The sequence below is a fragment of the Dermacentor variabilis genome, chromosome 7 (genome assembly GCF_050947875.1).
Source record: "Dermacentor variabilis isolate Ectoservices chromosome 7, ASM5094787v1, whole genome shotgun sequence".
In the NCBI taxonomy this organism is placed as follows: domain Eukaryota; kingdom Metazoa; phylum Arthropoda; class Arachnida; order Ixodida; family Ixodidae; genus Dermacentor; species Dermacentor variabilis.
In genome coordinates, this window is record NC_134574.1 from 14393902 (window position 1) to 14411843 (window position 17942).

General features: G+C 45.0%; 1 protein-coding gene across 2 annotated transcripts in view; it reads left to right on the forward strand.

Annotated features, from left to right (window-relative positions):
• LOC142587339 (isoaspartyl peptidase/L-asparaginase) overlaps positions 1-16394 on the forward strand; it is a 712895-nt gene extending 696501 nt beyond the window's left edge. For both annotated transcript variants that reach the window (XM_075698262.1, XM_075698261.1), the window contains exon 6: positions 16100-16394. In XM_075698262.1, the coding sequence (XP_075554377.1) occupies positions 16100-16296 (197 nt within the window). In that variant the 3' untranslated portion in view covers positions 16297-16394. The remainder of the gene's footprint in view (positions 1-16099) is intronic.
• The last annotated feature ends 1548 nt before the right edge of the window (positions 16395-17942 follow it).

The window sequence follows — 17942 nt, forward strand, 5'->3', positions numbered from 1 at the left end:
TACCCAGACAACACACTGATGTCCTTTGGATATCCCTGGGATGTCCTGCTCAGGAGGTGTGGGATGTCCCTGGGATGTCCCATAGAAATCCCCAAGTCCTCCCAAATGAGAAAAAAAATGACATCCATAGGATCTTGCATTATGTGTCCTTTCCGGGACATTCTGGGATCATATTTGGATATCCACAGGATGTCCATTAAATGTGCTCTCCGGGACATTCAGGGATCATATTTGGATGTTACATAATCGGCTGTTCCTAAAAATTACCAGTGCATGCAGCATTTAAAAGGCAGGTACCTATAAATACAAAGAATTGTCTTTTTGAAAGTTGTACATTTTTTTCGAACATTTTTTTCACTTTAGTCACCTCCAATGTATTCTTCCAGAGATGTAATTCACTCGTTTTCCTGCTTTTTCCCAAGACTGCAGCCTTATGGCTTTCAGTGGTTCTGTTGCTTTCCTCTTTGTTTTATATTTACCAAATCATGAGAACACTGGAAACATCGCTGAGGGGGCAGAAGCACACGTATCCAGCTACACAGCAATAGGTGTGTGTAAGTTCCCAACATAAAATGGACAACAACGGATATTGACCTCCGTGTTTCAATTCCAAGCCTGAAACAAGAGCTTTAAGATGCTCTTAGGACGAGGAAAAGGTAAAAGAGCAAATGACAAACGTACTGAAGGCCATCATGCTGTAACAGTTCTAGAACAGAAATAATAGAAAAAGTAATGTGATAAGGCAAGGAATTTTGGAGTACACTGAAGATGGCTGAAGTTTAGAAATGCTCTGACAGAAAAAAATGAATTGTTAAAACATTTAGTATTTTAGGATTTTTTGTTGTAAATACACGACTCTAATTTCATGTTGTACAATGCACTATATATTGGACAGTATTTCACGCCAGTTGAACTTTGGAAATTTTAATTTTATTGCACGCTTCCCATAAATAAGATGAAAACAAATCTAATTAAGTCACATTCTCCCCACAGGACCTATTAATACAAAGTTTAAAATAAACTTTTGCTGTGTTGTTTCCTGTGCCCAAGAAAAATTTTGATTTCCTGGAACCTAATTTCTTTACTGGTCTGCACAGCCTGCTTAACTCTCATCTAGTAGAGCAGAATTCAAAGTTGTATTTACTTGCTAAGGTGCTTTTGTGTAGATTGCTGTGCACTTAAAACATTGTACAACAGTTCCAAGTTACACCAATGATGCATTTAATTAGTCTTAGTTCTGCTCTCTTAACTCTTAATCCTACACTGCTAGAAGAGAGTTAAGCAGGCAGTGCAAGTTTTGTGCACCTTTAAAAAAATTAAGTTTCAGGAAACAAAAATTTCAGCTAGGCACAGGAAACAACACATGAAGAAAATGATGGCTCTCAAAGTGGAAAACGGTAACATTAAAAACAAAACCAAAAAGGATGAAACACTAGTGAAAAAAATATGTTCACACAGGCCATGCAGATAATCTGCAACAAGCTGACTTCAGCATGATCATATCTGACAGCGAAATTAAAAAATATATATATTTGTTGAGCAGCAAGTCGATCGGCACCATGGCGGAACCACGTCATGGCAGCCCTCTCGAGATCCTTTAGGGTGGCATCTGGGTGTCTGATGTCATTAGTCGATGTGCCTGCATGCGTGAGCAAAATTATCCTTCCTGTAAATTTTGCACAGCACACAAAACTTGGACCAGTATATACTCTACTAAAGAGACAAAACTAAATACCAGCACTAAACTTAGCAAAGTGTGATAATAGGTGTATAAGTCATAAGCTGTTACAATGTCGTACATTATATATATTTTGCCATGGAAAATCCATCTAGTTAGGCAATAAGGGATCAAATCTATCAAAGCAGCCTCAATACAGTGAGTATACTGCTTGACACTAGATTTAAAAAGAGGTAAATGATATCAAACTTGCTACACCTAACTCACCACACATTAGCTTGCACAGATTCAGCTCGGAGAATTTCTTTTTCCCCTTCGTTCCAAACCAACTGAAGCTCATTGCCGCGTTCCTGCTAAGGAGGGACTGTAAAATGCGTGTCGTTTTCTGTTTTTTTCAGTCCCCTCCTTGGACAACCAAGTGCTTCTTCAGTTAAAAAGAAACAAGAAAAAATACAGCTATAAAGATAAATTGGGATTCAGTTAACACTGAAAGTTTTGCAAGCTAAATGATTTCTTGGTAATAGAAAAGTGCTAACTGGCTTTTACTCATATTCTTTAAAATTGTCATAGACAGTTAATGTAAAATCCTACAGCATGTCATGAATGAGACTTAGTGTCATAAGTAACATCAGTATCAATTTCTGTTTTGTAGCTGCAGCCCACTGTAGTTACAAGACAGGCAATTTCACACTGAGCCTAGGCCATCAAGCAACATGATTAGGGAGTGGAGTACTAATTAAAACGTGCTTACAGCCATAAAATTGGCAAAATTACAAGAATAGACGAAGCAGAGAACTTACCATCTGATGTAGAGCTTGTCTGTCGAGCTTTTTGTCAAAGTCGAGCACGTCTGTCGCATCCGAAAAAGGCAAACCAGGGAGGTCACAAGGTTGTGAAGATGTACTGTTGGTATTGCTGAGCAGCTCATTAAGGTATTGTGAATGGGCCTGCTGGGTCTGCTTAATACCAATAAGTATCTGTGAGACCTTTTCCATGAAGGCTACAAAAAAAGAAAAAAATTAATGGCATTAGTATTATGTAAATTTTCATTTCAGCGCTATTTGCAAGATGAAAAATTACCGCATTTATTCGAATATAGGTAGACCATTTTTTTTTCGAAACTGTTACCAAAAATTAGCTATCGACCATATTCGTGAACACAGCTAGCCAGAGTACCAAGCTGAGTTCCACCATTACGCCTGCCGTAAGGCCAGTCTGGAGATTATTAAGACTGGCTTTAAAAAATGCTGCATATTTTATGCGCTCAATGGTGCACGAACGTCATTCGGGATGCCAAAGATGCCTGTGAAGCATCTAGCGAGGTTGTCTTCTCTGCCAGTTCAGACGAGGTTACAGCTTGTGGCATCAACTAACGAGATTTAGTAGCCGAGCGGTAAATAAAGGTGTGTCATGGTCAAAGTGTTTCATTTTTCTAGAGAGATATAGGTCTACCTATATTCAAATCATATTTTAACATTTTTTCTGTGAGTTTACTATATAGGGGTCAAGTATGTCAGTAGTCAACCTATTTTCGTGTACATATGGTAGTTGATGTGGCAACAATTGGAAACAAGAAACAGTGATAACCATACTAAACGTACTACCAGCCATAGTTTGGTATAAAGTTTGGAACACAAACAGCAGAACACATGCCTTCTTTATAGTTTTCGTCACCTAGCATTGGCCTTGGGATAACAGCGTGAGTTAGGATTCACGATTTGTGCAACGGCGCAGCCACACCACGGACCACAAGTGCTTTTCTAAGTCACCGCGTCCACGCTAGCAACCGTCATAGCTCGAATGATGGGGCGCGCTCCTAAAGGAGGTAGAAGCGATAAACTGCCCCACTGACTTATGGCAGTGTCACTCCATCAAGATGACATTGAGAAAAGATAGTGTGCCAGCGGCGACATACAAAAGCTTTTCTTAGATGCTGCATAGCTGCGCCATAGGGTTGGCTAATGAATACTCACGCTCACACCACTATCGTGAAGCGAAAGCTAGGTGAGGCAAACTGTGCAGAAGCTATGCACGTTGCTGTTTGCATTTCAATTTACACAGGTACATAGCACAAGTGAAAGAAACATATTGTTCAATTACACAAGCTTAAGAGATGGAGCTCTAAGAACTTGCTGCTTATCATTTACACTACAGCATTCAACAGGAAACTTGTGAATGCAAGCTGAAAAATAAAAATGCAGATAAATTAATGACTGGACAGCCAGCAATATTGCGAGAAATTCTGAACCTGTGCTTGTTAGTATGGCTTCATGACAGAAAAGCAGAGTGACGAACGGGACGAGAAAGAGAGAATAGGACTAAGCACTGGCTGCTACTCTGCAACCGCAATATATACGCTTTAGAAAATAAAAAAGGTACTAAAAAAGCGCCTTAAAACCAGACATGTGTCCTTAATGAAAACGAAATGAGCATCTAATCTCTTCGTCACGGAGATAGCCAGTTTCTTTTTCGGTCAAGGAAACTATGGATCACTGTGCATTGCAAAGGGCTTTCATGTGTCAGCTCACTTCTTGCTGCAGCGGCTTAGAGGCTATGGTGTTGTGGTGCTAAGGTTGAGCTCGCAAGTTCAATTCCTGGCTGTCGCATGCACATTCTGATGGGGGCAGAATGCAAACATGCTCATGTGCCACGCACTGGGTGCATGCTTAAGAACCCCAGGTGGTCCAAATTATTCTCGAGCCCCCCATTATGGTGTGCCTGGCTCATAATCATATCTTGCTAGAGGCATGTAAAAAGCCAGAATTAAAATTTTTAGTGTCAGCCTGCGGTCAGTTGCTTTGACCGACAAAAAAAGTTGGCTATCTCCATGACTGAATGATTGGACACTTCATTGTTATATTGCCGTCGTGATGCCGTAATGGTCGTTCCACCTTCGTCATTCTATCATCATCCGACTGTCGCCGTGCCATCACTACATCATCGTAATCCCATGGTTATCAGCACACCATTGTCATCGCACTGTTTTCCATTGTCATCACTTCAAACATGTCAACTTATTGCCGTCGCCATCGTTGTCATGCAGTTGTTGCCGTACCTTCATCACAGTCGTCGCCATGCACTTGCATCATCCCATTGTCCTCATGCTGTAGTCTTCACATTGTCGTGATTATACCATAGTCATCGTTTCAAAATTACCATCTCCTTGTCGCCATGGCATTGTCGTCATAATACCTTCGTTGTTCCATAGACGTCATACTTTATCATTACATCTTCGTCACACAGTCTTCGTTACGCCCTCATGCTGATGGGCAACCTCGCAAAGCGAGAGCTATACGAAAGTGAGCTGATACCGGAGACACCATATGTCGCTTATAGGCAAAGAAACGATAGTCTTAGAATGACCACTGTAGATTTTTTTAATGAATGTGGCTTCAGCAATGCGGTGTGCTGCTGTATTGCTTGGATGCTAATCACATCACGTCGACAGTCATCATGAGATGGGTTCTGCCATTTTTTCTGTCATGAAGCTGCAAGATAACTAAAGAACAAAGCTGATTTAGTGCTGAGGGCACCACCTTCTCTTTTCAATATGTTACAATGAAAAAACAATCTAAGTTAGTGCTAATGGACTATCACGAATGCGAATGGTACATATAGAATATAAAAAATAACTTGTCTCAATTAAATATTAAATGAGAAAGCAAGACAAATCAGTCTTCACAGATAAAATACTGAAAATATCGCCTTAGCAACACTAAAACCCATCACTGAACCCTATTAACTATAATGATTAATAGAAGGTAGACGACATACCAAGCACTTGTGGATCTGTGTGCGACCTTTTAGCTCCAGTCGGATATGTGGATACCGGCCTATACGATGAATCTCAACATAAACGACACCACAGGTCGCCTGACTCTGGCTCTGCCTGACTGCAGTACATTAAATGTCCAAAAACAAAAATTATAATCGCTGAACAAAGCCAGCATAAAGATTTATATTGCATGCGGGACATACCAAGAGGTTGCAACTCTGTGAAGCTGGAAACTTCAGCATGTGTCGAAGCAGGCCTGCATAAACCACCTGAAACAAAGACGTAAGAGGATAGTTAGGTAGATAGGCTCAAAACGCCTGAAGTAGGCAAAGAATCCTAATTGCATTAAAACAACTAAATATCAAGAACTACAGCACCATAACAAACATAGCAATGTGACATCAGAATGACACACCAAGCACATCTGGTTCCGTGTGTGGCCTTGTAGCTCCAGCAAGGGGTGTGGATACTGGTGTGTATGATGAGCCTAAACATAAAACAGACCACAGGCATTTGACCATAGCTAATAAATGTACTAAAAAATTAAAAAGTGAAAACAGTGAAAGACATCAACATAATGATGCATATTCCATAAATGACATACCATGAGTTTGCAATTCCGCGAATGAGCCAGCAGCTCCTGAACTGTGTAAAGCATCTAAAACAAAAACACCATGGATTAAACTCCACCTGCATAAAGAACATAACATTGCATATGAATTACAAACCGAGCACATGTGGATTCGTGCGTGACCTTGTAGCTTCAGCAAGATATGTGGATACTGGCCTGTAGGCTGAACCTGAATGTAGAACAGACCATAGGTTATGCTCCACATGACCATAGTGTAATAAATGTACAAACAGTAATACTAGGAACAGTGAATCACAGTTGCACAAAAATGTATATCACATAGCTGACTAACCTTGAGTTTGCGAGTCTGTGTATAACCTTGGAGCTTCAGCGTGAGTAGCTACAGACCTGTGCAAAGCATCTGAAACAACAAAGACACCATAGCTTACACTCTGATAGCAGAATGCACAAGCAGACAAAAATTTAAATATACTAGCTGAGACCAGCAAAACATTGAATGTGCCAATAAACTGCATGTATGACACACAAAGCATTTGTGTCATGTCCTGTTATGTCTTACGCTGACATTTGTTCGAAAAAGTCTCAGTAGCCTGTAAGTGGTCTTAAATTTTTTTTTTACAAAAGGTGCACAAGCTGGGATGGTGGGGCAAAGGGGTATTCTGTAAGTGTCCCCACAGCGGACACTTACAGAACATACCCTTTCTCCTAGAATCTGTACAATCCATTTTAATCATAATATGCAGTGCTCCAGCGCACAAGTGTGGTACAAAGCAACATTAAATTGCAATCACGTATGTAAGGACATACCAGGCACTTGTGCTTCTACCTGCCTTCTCTAGAATGGCATAGATGCTGGTCTGTACAGTACAGCTGAAACAGAAATAGGCCAATGGTTATGCTTCACCTCAACGCAAAATACATATAAAAAGAAAGAAAACGCTATGTGCCAACACAGAGGCATTATTTCACGACTGGTGAGACAATTAAGAAGCTGCAGGAGAATAATTAGCTTTACATAGTCCTGTAAAAATGCATTACAAACATTGTGCACCAGTTCGCTAACAACATTGCAGAGCGAAATTCTTATGCTAGAGCGGCTGTCTTAAAAGGCCAGCTTAGAAACCTTGAAGGAAATGTAATATGGTACTGTAATTTGCTGAGCCTGTGGATGAAGCTTCCAGCAATCTGACAGTCTTAAGCAGATACTGTCATTACTGCCAGTTCAGAGAATGGATTTCATCCTCATGCTGGATGCATATATGGAAAGATAGGTCAAAATAACTAGTTCCTAAGTTAGGAGCTGTAGGTGAAGTTAAAGATTAGCACAATGCTCCACAGTGTGCATAAAGTGAAGGCCTGAGCCTGCAGACTCAGATCATCAAGCCGACATTCAAAGTGAGGCATGGTATGAAAGATCTACAAAAAATGGTGCACTAAGCATGTCATAAAGTTTCACCTCCTCAAGAGCCATAAAATTCACAGGCAACAAACTGTTGATCAGAACTCAAATATAACAGCTAAGTAAAAGGAAGAGCAAGTTTAAGTGTGCCTGGCTGAAGACTCGATATGGTGCGACCAGTGGTCACCAAGCAAAGGTGTACAAAATGGTTTAACTTTTGAGTATGATACCGGTTTAATTGCTACCACAGCATAAATGACAAAACAATTTAGTGTGGACGACTATCCTGGCAGTAGAGCATGCGTGCCTTTTGTTACTCTCTGTTTTAACCTGAATAACAAAAGGCACGCATGTTCTACTCAACGTCGCAAACAATTTGTAACCTGAGACAACTCATAACGTTGTCTATGCCATTCCACTTTCATGCGGAAGAAAGTATGTTGGTGAAACCGGCAGATGCATCAATGAGAGATTAAAAGGGCATCGACATAACGGCACTAGGGCAATCTCGGGTCATTTGGGCATTCACTGCCGAGACTATTCCTTCAAGCCCATGTTTGAAAGTACTTCCATTCTGTATAGGGCTCATAGCTGGATGACGAGGGAGATTGTGTAGGCCTGCGAGATTGCAAAATTAAGAGGAAAAGTGCGTAAGCAAGCCTTCGGTATCGCTATCTGAAAAGGAGATACGATTGCTAGGTTTATCTTTGTGACCACTACAGTACATATTTTCCCCATGCCTTGCACACGTGTACGGTTTATCAAAATTCATCACTGAATGTTCTTTTTTTTTTGCCGTTACGTTTGTTTCCCCTCGTACGGTATATATTTATCAATGCGTGCGAAAATAACATCTGTAGTTGAAAGTGAAGCGCTGTGTCTATCTGTTTTTTCCTACGTCCTCGTACAGTCGCGCTGCGCTTGTAGCACTCTACCATGGATTCTAACCAAGTAGCCCGCCAACGTGTTTTAATCTGCGGGAAAGCTGTGATTGCTATGTATGCTGTCACCAGACTAGCCCACATTGCAAAATTCCTGCGCACCGCCACAAATGCTGCCCCTCGCAACTTGGCCGAGCGAAAGGTTCGGATGTGATTCGCCAACTTCCACTGGCTGAAGGAGGTGGCAGCGACACCAGGAACATTCCTTGCGTTAATATGTTCGCCAGCAGCTGCCAGTATTTCGCGCACATCGGCCGGCACGGCTTGGCTGACGCGACGGTAGGCAGTCGCTCTAGACATGGAAGCCATGCTGACATTACTGCTCGCTTGTATTCCTCGTTGTTCAGATTCTAAATCGCCAGTAAATTGATGTGTGCGTGTTGTTTACGCGAGTAACATTGAGAGTATAGCACTGGACTGCAATTTAAGAACGGCAGACTAACGCTACGAACATGGAGGAATGAAAAGTGCGCCGATAACTTACTTTCGTCTTCATTTTCCATGGCGCGCTTCCCGCCAACCGTAAGCTCTAAAGGAGGTGAAAAACAAGGCCATCACACGTATGTCCGCAGGCCAGACTGATCAGAAACAGTTAGCAAATGACAACAATTACCTTCGATTGAAGCGCAGGCTTGCTCCACGAGCCCAACTATAAAAACTATTTGAGAAAGCGCGCGAAACCCCTAAACTATGTAAGACCTATGCGAACACGGAGCGCATACGGAGCCCACGGGAGAAAATGCGAAACCATGGCACCAGAACAGCCATAGCCGCCGTGCCGTATATAATGAACATATAATAAAGGCAAAAGTAAAAAGAAGCTATTCGGTATTTTAAATACTAATAATAATGCTTTTGTTTTATTGTGCTTTCCCTGCCTATTTGGAATTAGTTATGGAGCAAAAGATAAATTCAAAAAGAACTGAAACCGAAACCGCTCGCCGCTTCTCCAAGAATTTGGCAAGTAGGAACTATGCAGGCAGGTCTGTCGCACGGATGGTTTCAATCCCCAATAATGTTTACGTTGAACTGCATTCGTGCGCCGTTGGAGTTGAACTGGTTTAGTGCGCAAGGTTAATGTATACATAAATGTGTGACCAACGACCAACGTAGCCTATCGCGCGATATTGTTCACGCACGTACGTATTGCGCTTGCTAATTAACGCGCGAACGGCAGAATTCATATGCAAAATTACAGTAAATAGGCAACATTTTGTGTTCTCGCCTCCGTAATGCATATTATGTGTGCAGGGTTACGCAAATTTAATTTGAGCGCGTACGTGTACTGGGATGGCACATAAAATACTCGTGAAATCAGCATATATATATATATATATATTGCAACGGGGGGGTGTTCGCCTAGCAGCACTAGCTCTAGGTTGCAGCAGTAGGCTTAAAACAGGTCGGTGCTATCTCGAAACGGGGAAGCAAGCACACCTCGTCGTCTTCTTCTCATCCACTAGCACCATGCCCGCTGCCCAGTGCCTTCAGTACAATCACTCCGCACCGAAAGAATAGCCATCCTGGCGACCTAAGGGCAGGAAAACACAGAAGGGTCATGGCACTGCTTGAGCCGGGAGACGTGCACAATTTCCTGGCCGCGACGACGCTGGTCGGAAGGCGCTTCCGTTGGCTCGATGAGGTAGTTGACCGCGGATGTTTTCTTCAGTACCCGATAAGGACCGTGGTACTTGGAGAGGAGCTTAGAGGAAAGGCCTGGAGGAGTAGAGGGCACCCACAACCAGACCAGCGAGCCAGGAGCAAAGCACGTAGCCGCAGTAGATGAATCATGGCGATGCTTTTGGCGCCACTGGTCCTGGGATGTCAACGAACGAGCGAGCTGGCGACATTCTTCGGCGTAAGCAGCCGCTCTAGAAACAGTCATGCACTCCGAAGCATCTGGTCGGTAAGGCAGAATCGTGTCCATAGTGCATAAAGGTTCGTGTCCGTAAAGGAGAAAGAAAGGGGAGAACCCAGTGGTGCTTTGCGTGGCGGTATTGTAAGCGTAGGTGACGAAAGGCAGAATGCTATCCCAATTCGAGTGGTCAGATGAAGCATACATGGCCAACATGTCACCAAGGGTGCGGTTGAAACGCTCTGTCATCCCATTAGTTTGAGGATGATATGCCGTGGTGGTGCGGTGAATGATGCGACACTCCTTTAGCAATGCTGCAATGACGTCGGAGAGAAAAACGCGACCGCGGTCGCTCAGTAATTCTCTAGGTGCTCCATGGCGTAAAATCAGGTTTCGAAGGATAAAACTGGCGACGTCTTTTGCTGTGGTAGATGCTAGGGCTGAAGTTTCGGCGTACCGCGTGAGGTGGTCGATAGCGACAATAACCCAGCGGTTGCCACTTGGAGCATTGGGAAGCGGACCGTATAGGTCAATGCCGACGCGGTCGAACGCGCGCGCGGGGCATGGTAAAGGTTGCAAGGGACCGGTGGCATGTTGAGGTGGCGTCTTGCGTCGTTGGCATATGAGGCAGGACCGGACGTACTGGCGAACGAAGCGGTACATACCGCGCCAGTAGTACCGAAGCTGGATGCGAGAGTATGTCTTTAAGACACCAGCGTGGCCGCATTGGGGATCGTCGTGGAACGTGGCGCAGATGTCAGGGCGCAGTTGTCGGGGTATAACAAGCAACCACTTGCGACCGCTCGAATTGTAGTTGCGGCGGTACAGCAGGTTATCCCGAATGATGAAGTGCGCGGCTTGACGACGGAGCGTCCGAGAAATTGGCGCTGGCGACTGGCTAGACAGGAAGTCAATAAGCGAAGAGATCCAGGGGTCCTTGCGCTGCTCTGATGGCATGTCGGTAATGTTGAGGGCGAAGGCTCCATGTGTGGAAATAGACGAGTGGACAGGACCGGAGGGCAGGGGTGACCGGGATAGAGCGTCTGCATCTGAATGTTTTCGGCCGGAGCGATAAACAACGCGGATGTCGTACTCTTGCAGGCGCAATGCCCAACGGGCGAGCCGACCAGTTGGATCTTTTAATGAAGATAACCCGCATAGGGCATGATGGTCGGTCACGATGTCAAATGAACGCCCGTACACATAAGGACGAAATTTTCCGATGGCCCAAATGATGGCCAGACATTCCTTTTCAGTAACCGAGTAGTTCGCCTCGGCTTTGGTAAGGGTGCGGCTGGCATACGCGACGACGTACTCTTCGAAGCCATCCTTGCGTTGTGCAAGAACAGCGCCGAGCCCGGCACCGCTAGCGTCCGTATGGATCTCAGTTGGTGCAGATGGATCGAAGTGTCGCAGTACTGGAGGAGAGGTGAGAACGCGTCGCAGTTCTTGGAATGCGTTGTCGCATGCCGGGGACCAGGCTGATAGGTCAGAACTGCCGGTGAGAAGCCGCGTCAAGGGGGCGATGATAGAGGCAAAGTTACGGATGAAGCGCCGGAAATATGAGCACAAGCCGATGAAACTGCGAAGCTCTTTCATGGTGGTTGGTTTGGGGAACTCGGTTACGGCGCTAAGTTTCGTGGGGTCCGGGAGGATACCGTCTTTGGAAACTACATGACCGAGAATAGTAAGTGTGCGAGCTCCGAAGTGGCATTTCTTCAGATTGAGTTGCAGTCCTGCAGTGGAAAGGCACGCAAGGACTTGCTCGAGGCGGCTGAGGTGGGTCGCAAAGTCGGTGGAAAAAACTACAATGTCATCCAAATAACAGAGGCACGTTTTCCACTTCAGCCCTCGAAGAATGCTATCCATCATTCGCTCGAAAGTGGCAGGCGCGTTGCAGAGGCCGAACGGCATGACGGTGAATTCATATAACCCATCAGGAGTTACAAAGGCTGTCTTTTGGCGATCGGCCTCTGCCATTGGCACTTGCCAATACCCGGAGCGTAGATCCAGCGAGGAAAAGAATTCCGCTCCCTGCAGACTGTCCAAGGCATCGTCGATGCGTGGCAGAGGATAGACATCTTTGCGCGTTATTCGGTTAAGGCGGCGATAGTCGACGCAGAACCGAATGGAGCCGTCTTTTTTTTTAACAAGGACAACCGGAGATGCCCAGGGACTGTTAGAGGGCTGGATGATGCCACGCTCCAGCATGTCGTCAACGTGCTGGTCGATGACACGGCGTTCAGCGGCCGACACACGATACGGACGCTGGCGCAATGGTGTTTGTTGGCCGGTGTCGATACGGTGAACGACTGCGGACGCCCGGCACAAGGATGGTTGGCCAACGTCAAATGAGGCACAAAACGCTGGACGCTGGAGCGTCCGACTGCGGAGTTCCAGGATGTTGAAGAGAAACCCCGCACCTCCACCAAATGCAACGGGGGGGTGTTCGCCTAGCAGCACTAGCTCTAGGTTGCAGCGGTAGGCTTAAAACAGGTCGGTGCTATCTCGAAACGGGGAAGCAAGCACACCTCGTCGTCTTCTTCTCATCCACTAGCACCATGCCCGCTGCTTAGTGCCTTCAGTACAATATATATATATATATATATATATATATATAGCACGCAGGAGCCCATTCATGTACTATTCTGGGACGTTTATTGGACATCCGTTCGCTTAAGTCCATGGGCCATCCCTATTACTTCCTTTTTTGGACTTGGGACTTCAGTACTTGCTTGGGACGTCCTTAGGACACTTGGTGTTGTCTGGGTACAGTCTAGCCACCTGTTGGCGCAGAGCTTAGCAGAGACCTGAATTCCTCTAGCCTAATGTAAATCATTTTAAACACTTACAAAAAGAGCATGCTAACGATTACACTCCTGCGAAAAATTTACACCAGCAGCAAAGAAAAATACACTTCGTTACTGCTACTGTGTTTGGTAGAGCTTTGTGCCGCCAGGTGGCTGCACCCTGCAGATCATTCACGTTCGCGCTTCTCCTCATCCCGTGAAACGGCACGGTCATGCGGCCAGGCCCTGTCTCCTCGCTTGCATTTACTCGAATACTGGACGCGCGAAACGCTATTGTGGTAGCAATCCTCCGTTGTAAAATGGCGGCCGTAAGCGCGCAAATGCTGGCGCAGATTGGATACCGCTAGTCCGAGGCGCTGCAGCCACTCCGCTCGTCTGCTGCCTTCCAGAGGGACATGTCGCAGCTTGACATCTTGCAGTCGCTACGTTTGCAGCGCACAACGCAACAAAGGTGATTCGTGATGCTCACGAAAAGACAGACCAACATTGACCGCGGAGCTCTTGTCAAGACGGAGCACGCGGTAGCACAAGCAGACGACTCTTGCTGCGTGACGGAAGTGCTTAAGTGTACTGAGAAATTGCTCTTGTGCATTCTCTTTCTGTTACTTTCTTTTTAGAGAAACAAATTAACTAACATTCCAACTATTACGAACAACATTTCTTTACCATAAACTTGGAAAAATTATCGTTGACGCGCCCTGGGCAGCCAGTCGGATAGCTCGCCCTACTGACGTCATTAAGGCAATTTACGTCATATGGGTAGAGGTGGCTGAAAATTCAGCCGAGCAGTGTGCTGCGATCGGCAGTGATGTACATATTTAAAAGCTTATAATAAATTAAATGATTTACGCAGAGCACTTAGATGCGTCAATTAATGATCAGAAGGACATACTCTAACGACTCGGTAAATTTGTACAAAATCGCCGATATCTTTTCAGGGCCCCTTTAAGGATATCCCATAACAATTCCCTGTCTACGTTGTCATAGGCTGGATTGATACTTAGAAATGCTTTCCGTAAAGGCCTATTCTGAGCTAGTGAAATGTCTATGCCGCCAGTTAATGGAACCATATTATGCTTTAAGCATCTGCCTGGTGTGAACCCATTCTATAGTTGCCCTAGTACAGTGTTTTCCTCCACTACTTCGACAGTTCTAAGTTTATGGCTTGCATTGTCACTCTATATTTCACCGATGTTATTGTAACCGGCCTCTACGAGCTTGTCTTATTCTTATCCCCTTTGATTTTGTACATGAGGTTTATCTTGCTTTCACGCCATCTACAGGAATTTTCTTCCTTCTAATCACTTTTTCTATAGCATTATTCAGCAGTGTCTTGTTCTTTGAACCAAGCTTTTCTATTAGCTGTATTGGGACTTCATCGGTTTCTTCTGCCATGCTACTAGGCATATTTTCTTCAGGTTTTTTCCAATAAATGCTTTCTATGACAATTTTTTTTTCTTTCACGCTTCTGTGTCGTTTCTGAATCTGTTTGAGATTGAACTACGCTTTCTTTCGTGCCGAAGTTATCCCTAATAACGTCTGTGATGCGCCGCAGCGCATCGTCTCTTTCGAAGATGGTAGTGTTTTCATCCCTCATAGTCGTTTGCGAATTGTTTGTTAAGCTCTGAGTGCCCTTACATGCTTCCGGAATCTTTTTGGGGCGCCTTTTATTTTCTCTTGCGCGAGCTCACTCACCACCCTTTTCTTTTCTCGGTATTCCATCAGAGGAACACCTCTCCTTCGTGTAATCCTAACTTTTTAGCTTCTAAATTATTACTATTATTAGACCCCGGATCGCTAGACGACCGCTTACGGCAGCTTGATTTATTTCCTTGTTCCACCACTTACGTGATTTCATCTTCCCAATCTAGCAAGTTCATTACCGGGTCTCTCCTACTGCATAGCGTCTACGAGTTTTTTGTGTTCCCAGACTGTTTTCGGAAACGCTTCCATTTTCTTCTCTGTTCTTTTGCGATTTCTGTTATTTGCTTTTCATTCATTTTTTGAAGTCTTGAAGCTATTTGTTCTTGTTTTGTCTTAGTATATCTCCCAAACATTAATGTTTTCGGGTCGCTACCCAGGCTATTTTTTTCATGTTCGCCTATAATCATTTGGCCTATATAGTTCTTCCTAAACCATTTCCGAGACTAGGACGTTGTCGATACATAACTGCCCGCTTCCACGTTGCCTCGTTACCTATTCAAGACACTTATTCTCCCTGTTAACAACTATAAGGTTCCGTTAATCACACAGATTCAGCACTAGAGCACTGTTGTAATCAGTATATCTATATGAATCCTCCATGTGCGCATTCTTATCTCCTACCACTACCACCTGTCCCGATTTCTTGAGCTCATGAATGTCGCTTCTAATGCAATCGATCAATTCCTTATTTTTGTCTGACACTTTAACGACACGCAGCGCCCTTGGCGACCAAAGCTAGAAGGCAGTGCCAGTGGTCCTCAGATCGGTGGACCCCTCCGCTCGCCACACTAGAACGCGGCGATGCTAGCGGGGTCAAATTGTCGCAATTTGTGTTCGACTCGTGCTAGCAGAGTTCGAGTTATTGATGAGTGCGGTATGGCGTCCGCCAGTTTGGTCGTTCTGAAGCCTACGGGGCCAGTGGTGGGGCCGCCAAGCAGTCAGAATAACCAAGCATGTCTGAATTATTCATGTCCGAGTATCCTTTCCGCAACTGTAATATTGCGAATTATTGAATAGGAATAAATCGTACTGGACGACTATACAAAAATCACTTGTTTAAACTTGATAAGGTGTAATGATCCTTTTATTTAGTGAATATATCACCATCTTTTCTCCAACTAAGTCTCCAAGTTTTCTCCAACAAGCCCATTTTCCCGTACTTGAAACTGGCTCGGGGCTCTGCCAGCTGATATCACCATCGGACGCATACGACAGGTGGTCAATAACCTCCACATCCACAGTTGAGTGCCTTACACAGGCCACCAACTGGGTGCACTCCAGGATACAAGTAATGAGAGCAGCGTTAACGCCATTCAATTGATGGGCATTTCTGTCTCTCCCTCAGGTTCACCTGCCGGTGAGGCCGTGGAGCAGGCGTTACAGAGGATGCGGCTCAAGACGCAGGGTGGCTGCGCGGGTGCCATCTTGGTCACCCCCACGGGCACTGTGATCACCACGACCACCACCGAGCTTATGCCCTGGGCTTGCCGCAACGCACGAAGTTATCAGTGCGGAAGCCATCCCGACGAGCACCCGTTGTAGCCGTTGCCATTCTAGCCTCCCCAATGGTGGCAGCTCCACAATGGTCGTAGGGAGGCGGCGGTCGTCACTGCGTGAAATAAACACTTTTATTACCAAGGGACTATTTATGAAGTATGCAGCGGAACCGCTTATCCTTGGTGGCGTCAATAGTGAGAGGGTGCGCTGAGCAGCTACCACTATGCCACTATGAAGGCGTATAGCGAATTTTTAGTCTTTTCTAGGCATTTTTAGTCATTTTTAGTAATTATCTGTTGCATGTTGGAAGTGAGCATGCAATTACACTTCGGCCAAGCATTCCCTACCTTCAGCATACCGTAGACTGGTGAATTAGCTGCGACAACATGCTCAAAGATATTTTCCTCGGCAATTGTGAGCAGGCGCTCACTGGTAGTGCTGTCGTTCAGATTTTATTGTTAGACACACAATTACTAAAGCTTGTGTAGACGCATTGTGGAATTCTTATGCATATGAAAAATGAGAATGTTGAGTAAAGTGGTGTCTAACGCGAGCAACATAGCTTCAAAATTTGTCGCGGGATTTCATATAGAAATTGCCTGATGGAGGCCAGCTTATAAACGACATCCTTCCATAAATGCTGCTTCCTTGAATAGCTTTCGCTTGCGCTACTGCATAACACTAAAGGAAGTGTCTAGCGCTCAGGACATGCAAGTCTAGAATAATTGGGAATCAGAAGATCGTGCGTCATATTGAGGGAAACAAGGATGCTTTTATGCCAAGTATAAGGAGTTATATTAATGCGGCTTGCATTCTTGGGCTGCGTCACGAACTTTGCGGCCGGGGTGGTCTATATGTCTGTCTCTAACGACAGGGTGTACGCACAAACTAGAGCGACCGGGCAGCGCGCCATGTTAGCGCACTCCGTTGGGAGTTGCCAAGCAAGCGCGCGTTCTACAAGTGGTGTGATGGCGCTGTTATTTGTTGCAGCAACAGCTCCAAAGTAAAATAATACAAGCTCGAGACGAAGTAACGGTAATGTGCTTTGTTTAGCATTTTCCATGGTGTGCAGAGGCGTGTGCGGTAAAAATATGGAACTTTCTGGACAGCGACAACGTGAAGGATCCCCCGCTTAAGCGTGCGCGGATCAACTCGCTGTGAATCCTGAGAAAAACACAGTTTCATCTCGGCACGTTTCAGCAGACGCATGAACATTCGATTCTTAAACTATGCGTATTTGTCCCGTGCAAGTGGGTCGGATGGTGGCTTTGCACATTGTGAAGCATAGCTTTGTTTGCCTCTTCCCTCGACTTTGCCACTGCTGCTGCTTCTGTCGCGTTCTTGCACGCCGCGTCGGGGCGTAGTTGAGAACGTGTATACTTTCCTGACGGGGACGCCGCAGAGCAAGACAATCTAGAACAAGGGGCGTTGAAAGGATTTTGATGATATTGTGCAAGCGTAGGGAGTGCTTAGGGTCGGTCCTTCTGATCATTACCTGACACATTTAGGCACTCCCTGTAATGCCTGCAATTTATTATTAGGTTTTTATGGGACTGACAACCGATTCTTAAAGACCTAGCCTTATTTGGCACAGCGCAAAGGTCACGCTATTTATATAGTGTTCACCCCTGCAGCGGTTGCTTCCGAAACTGCGTGGATATATTGTAAGCAGAATTTTTCGGTCTGAGCGG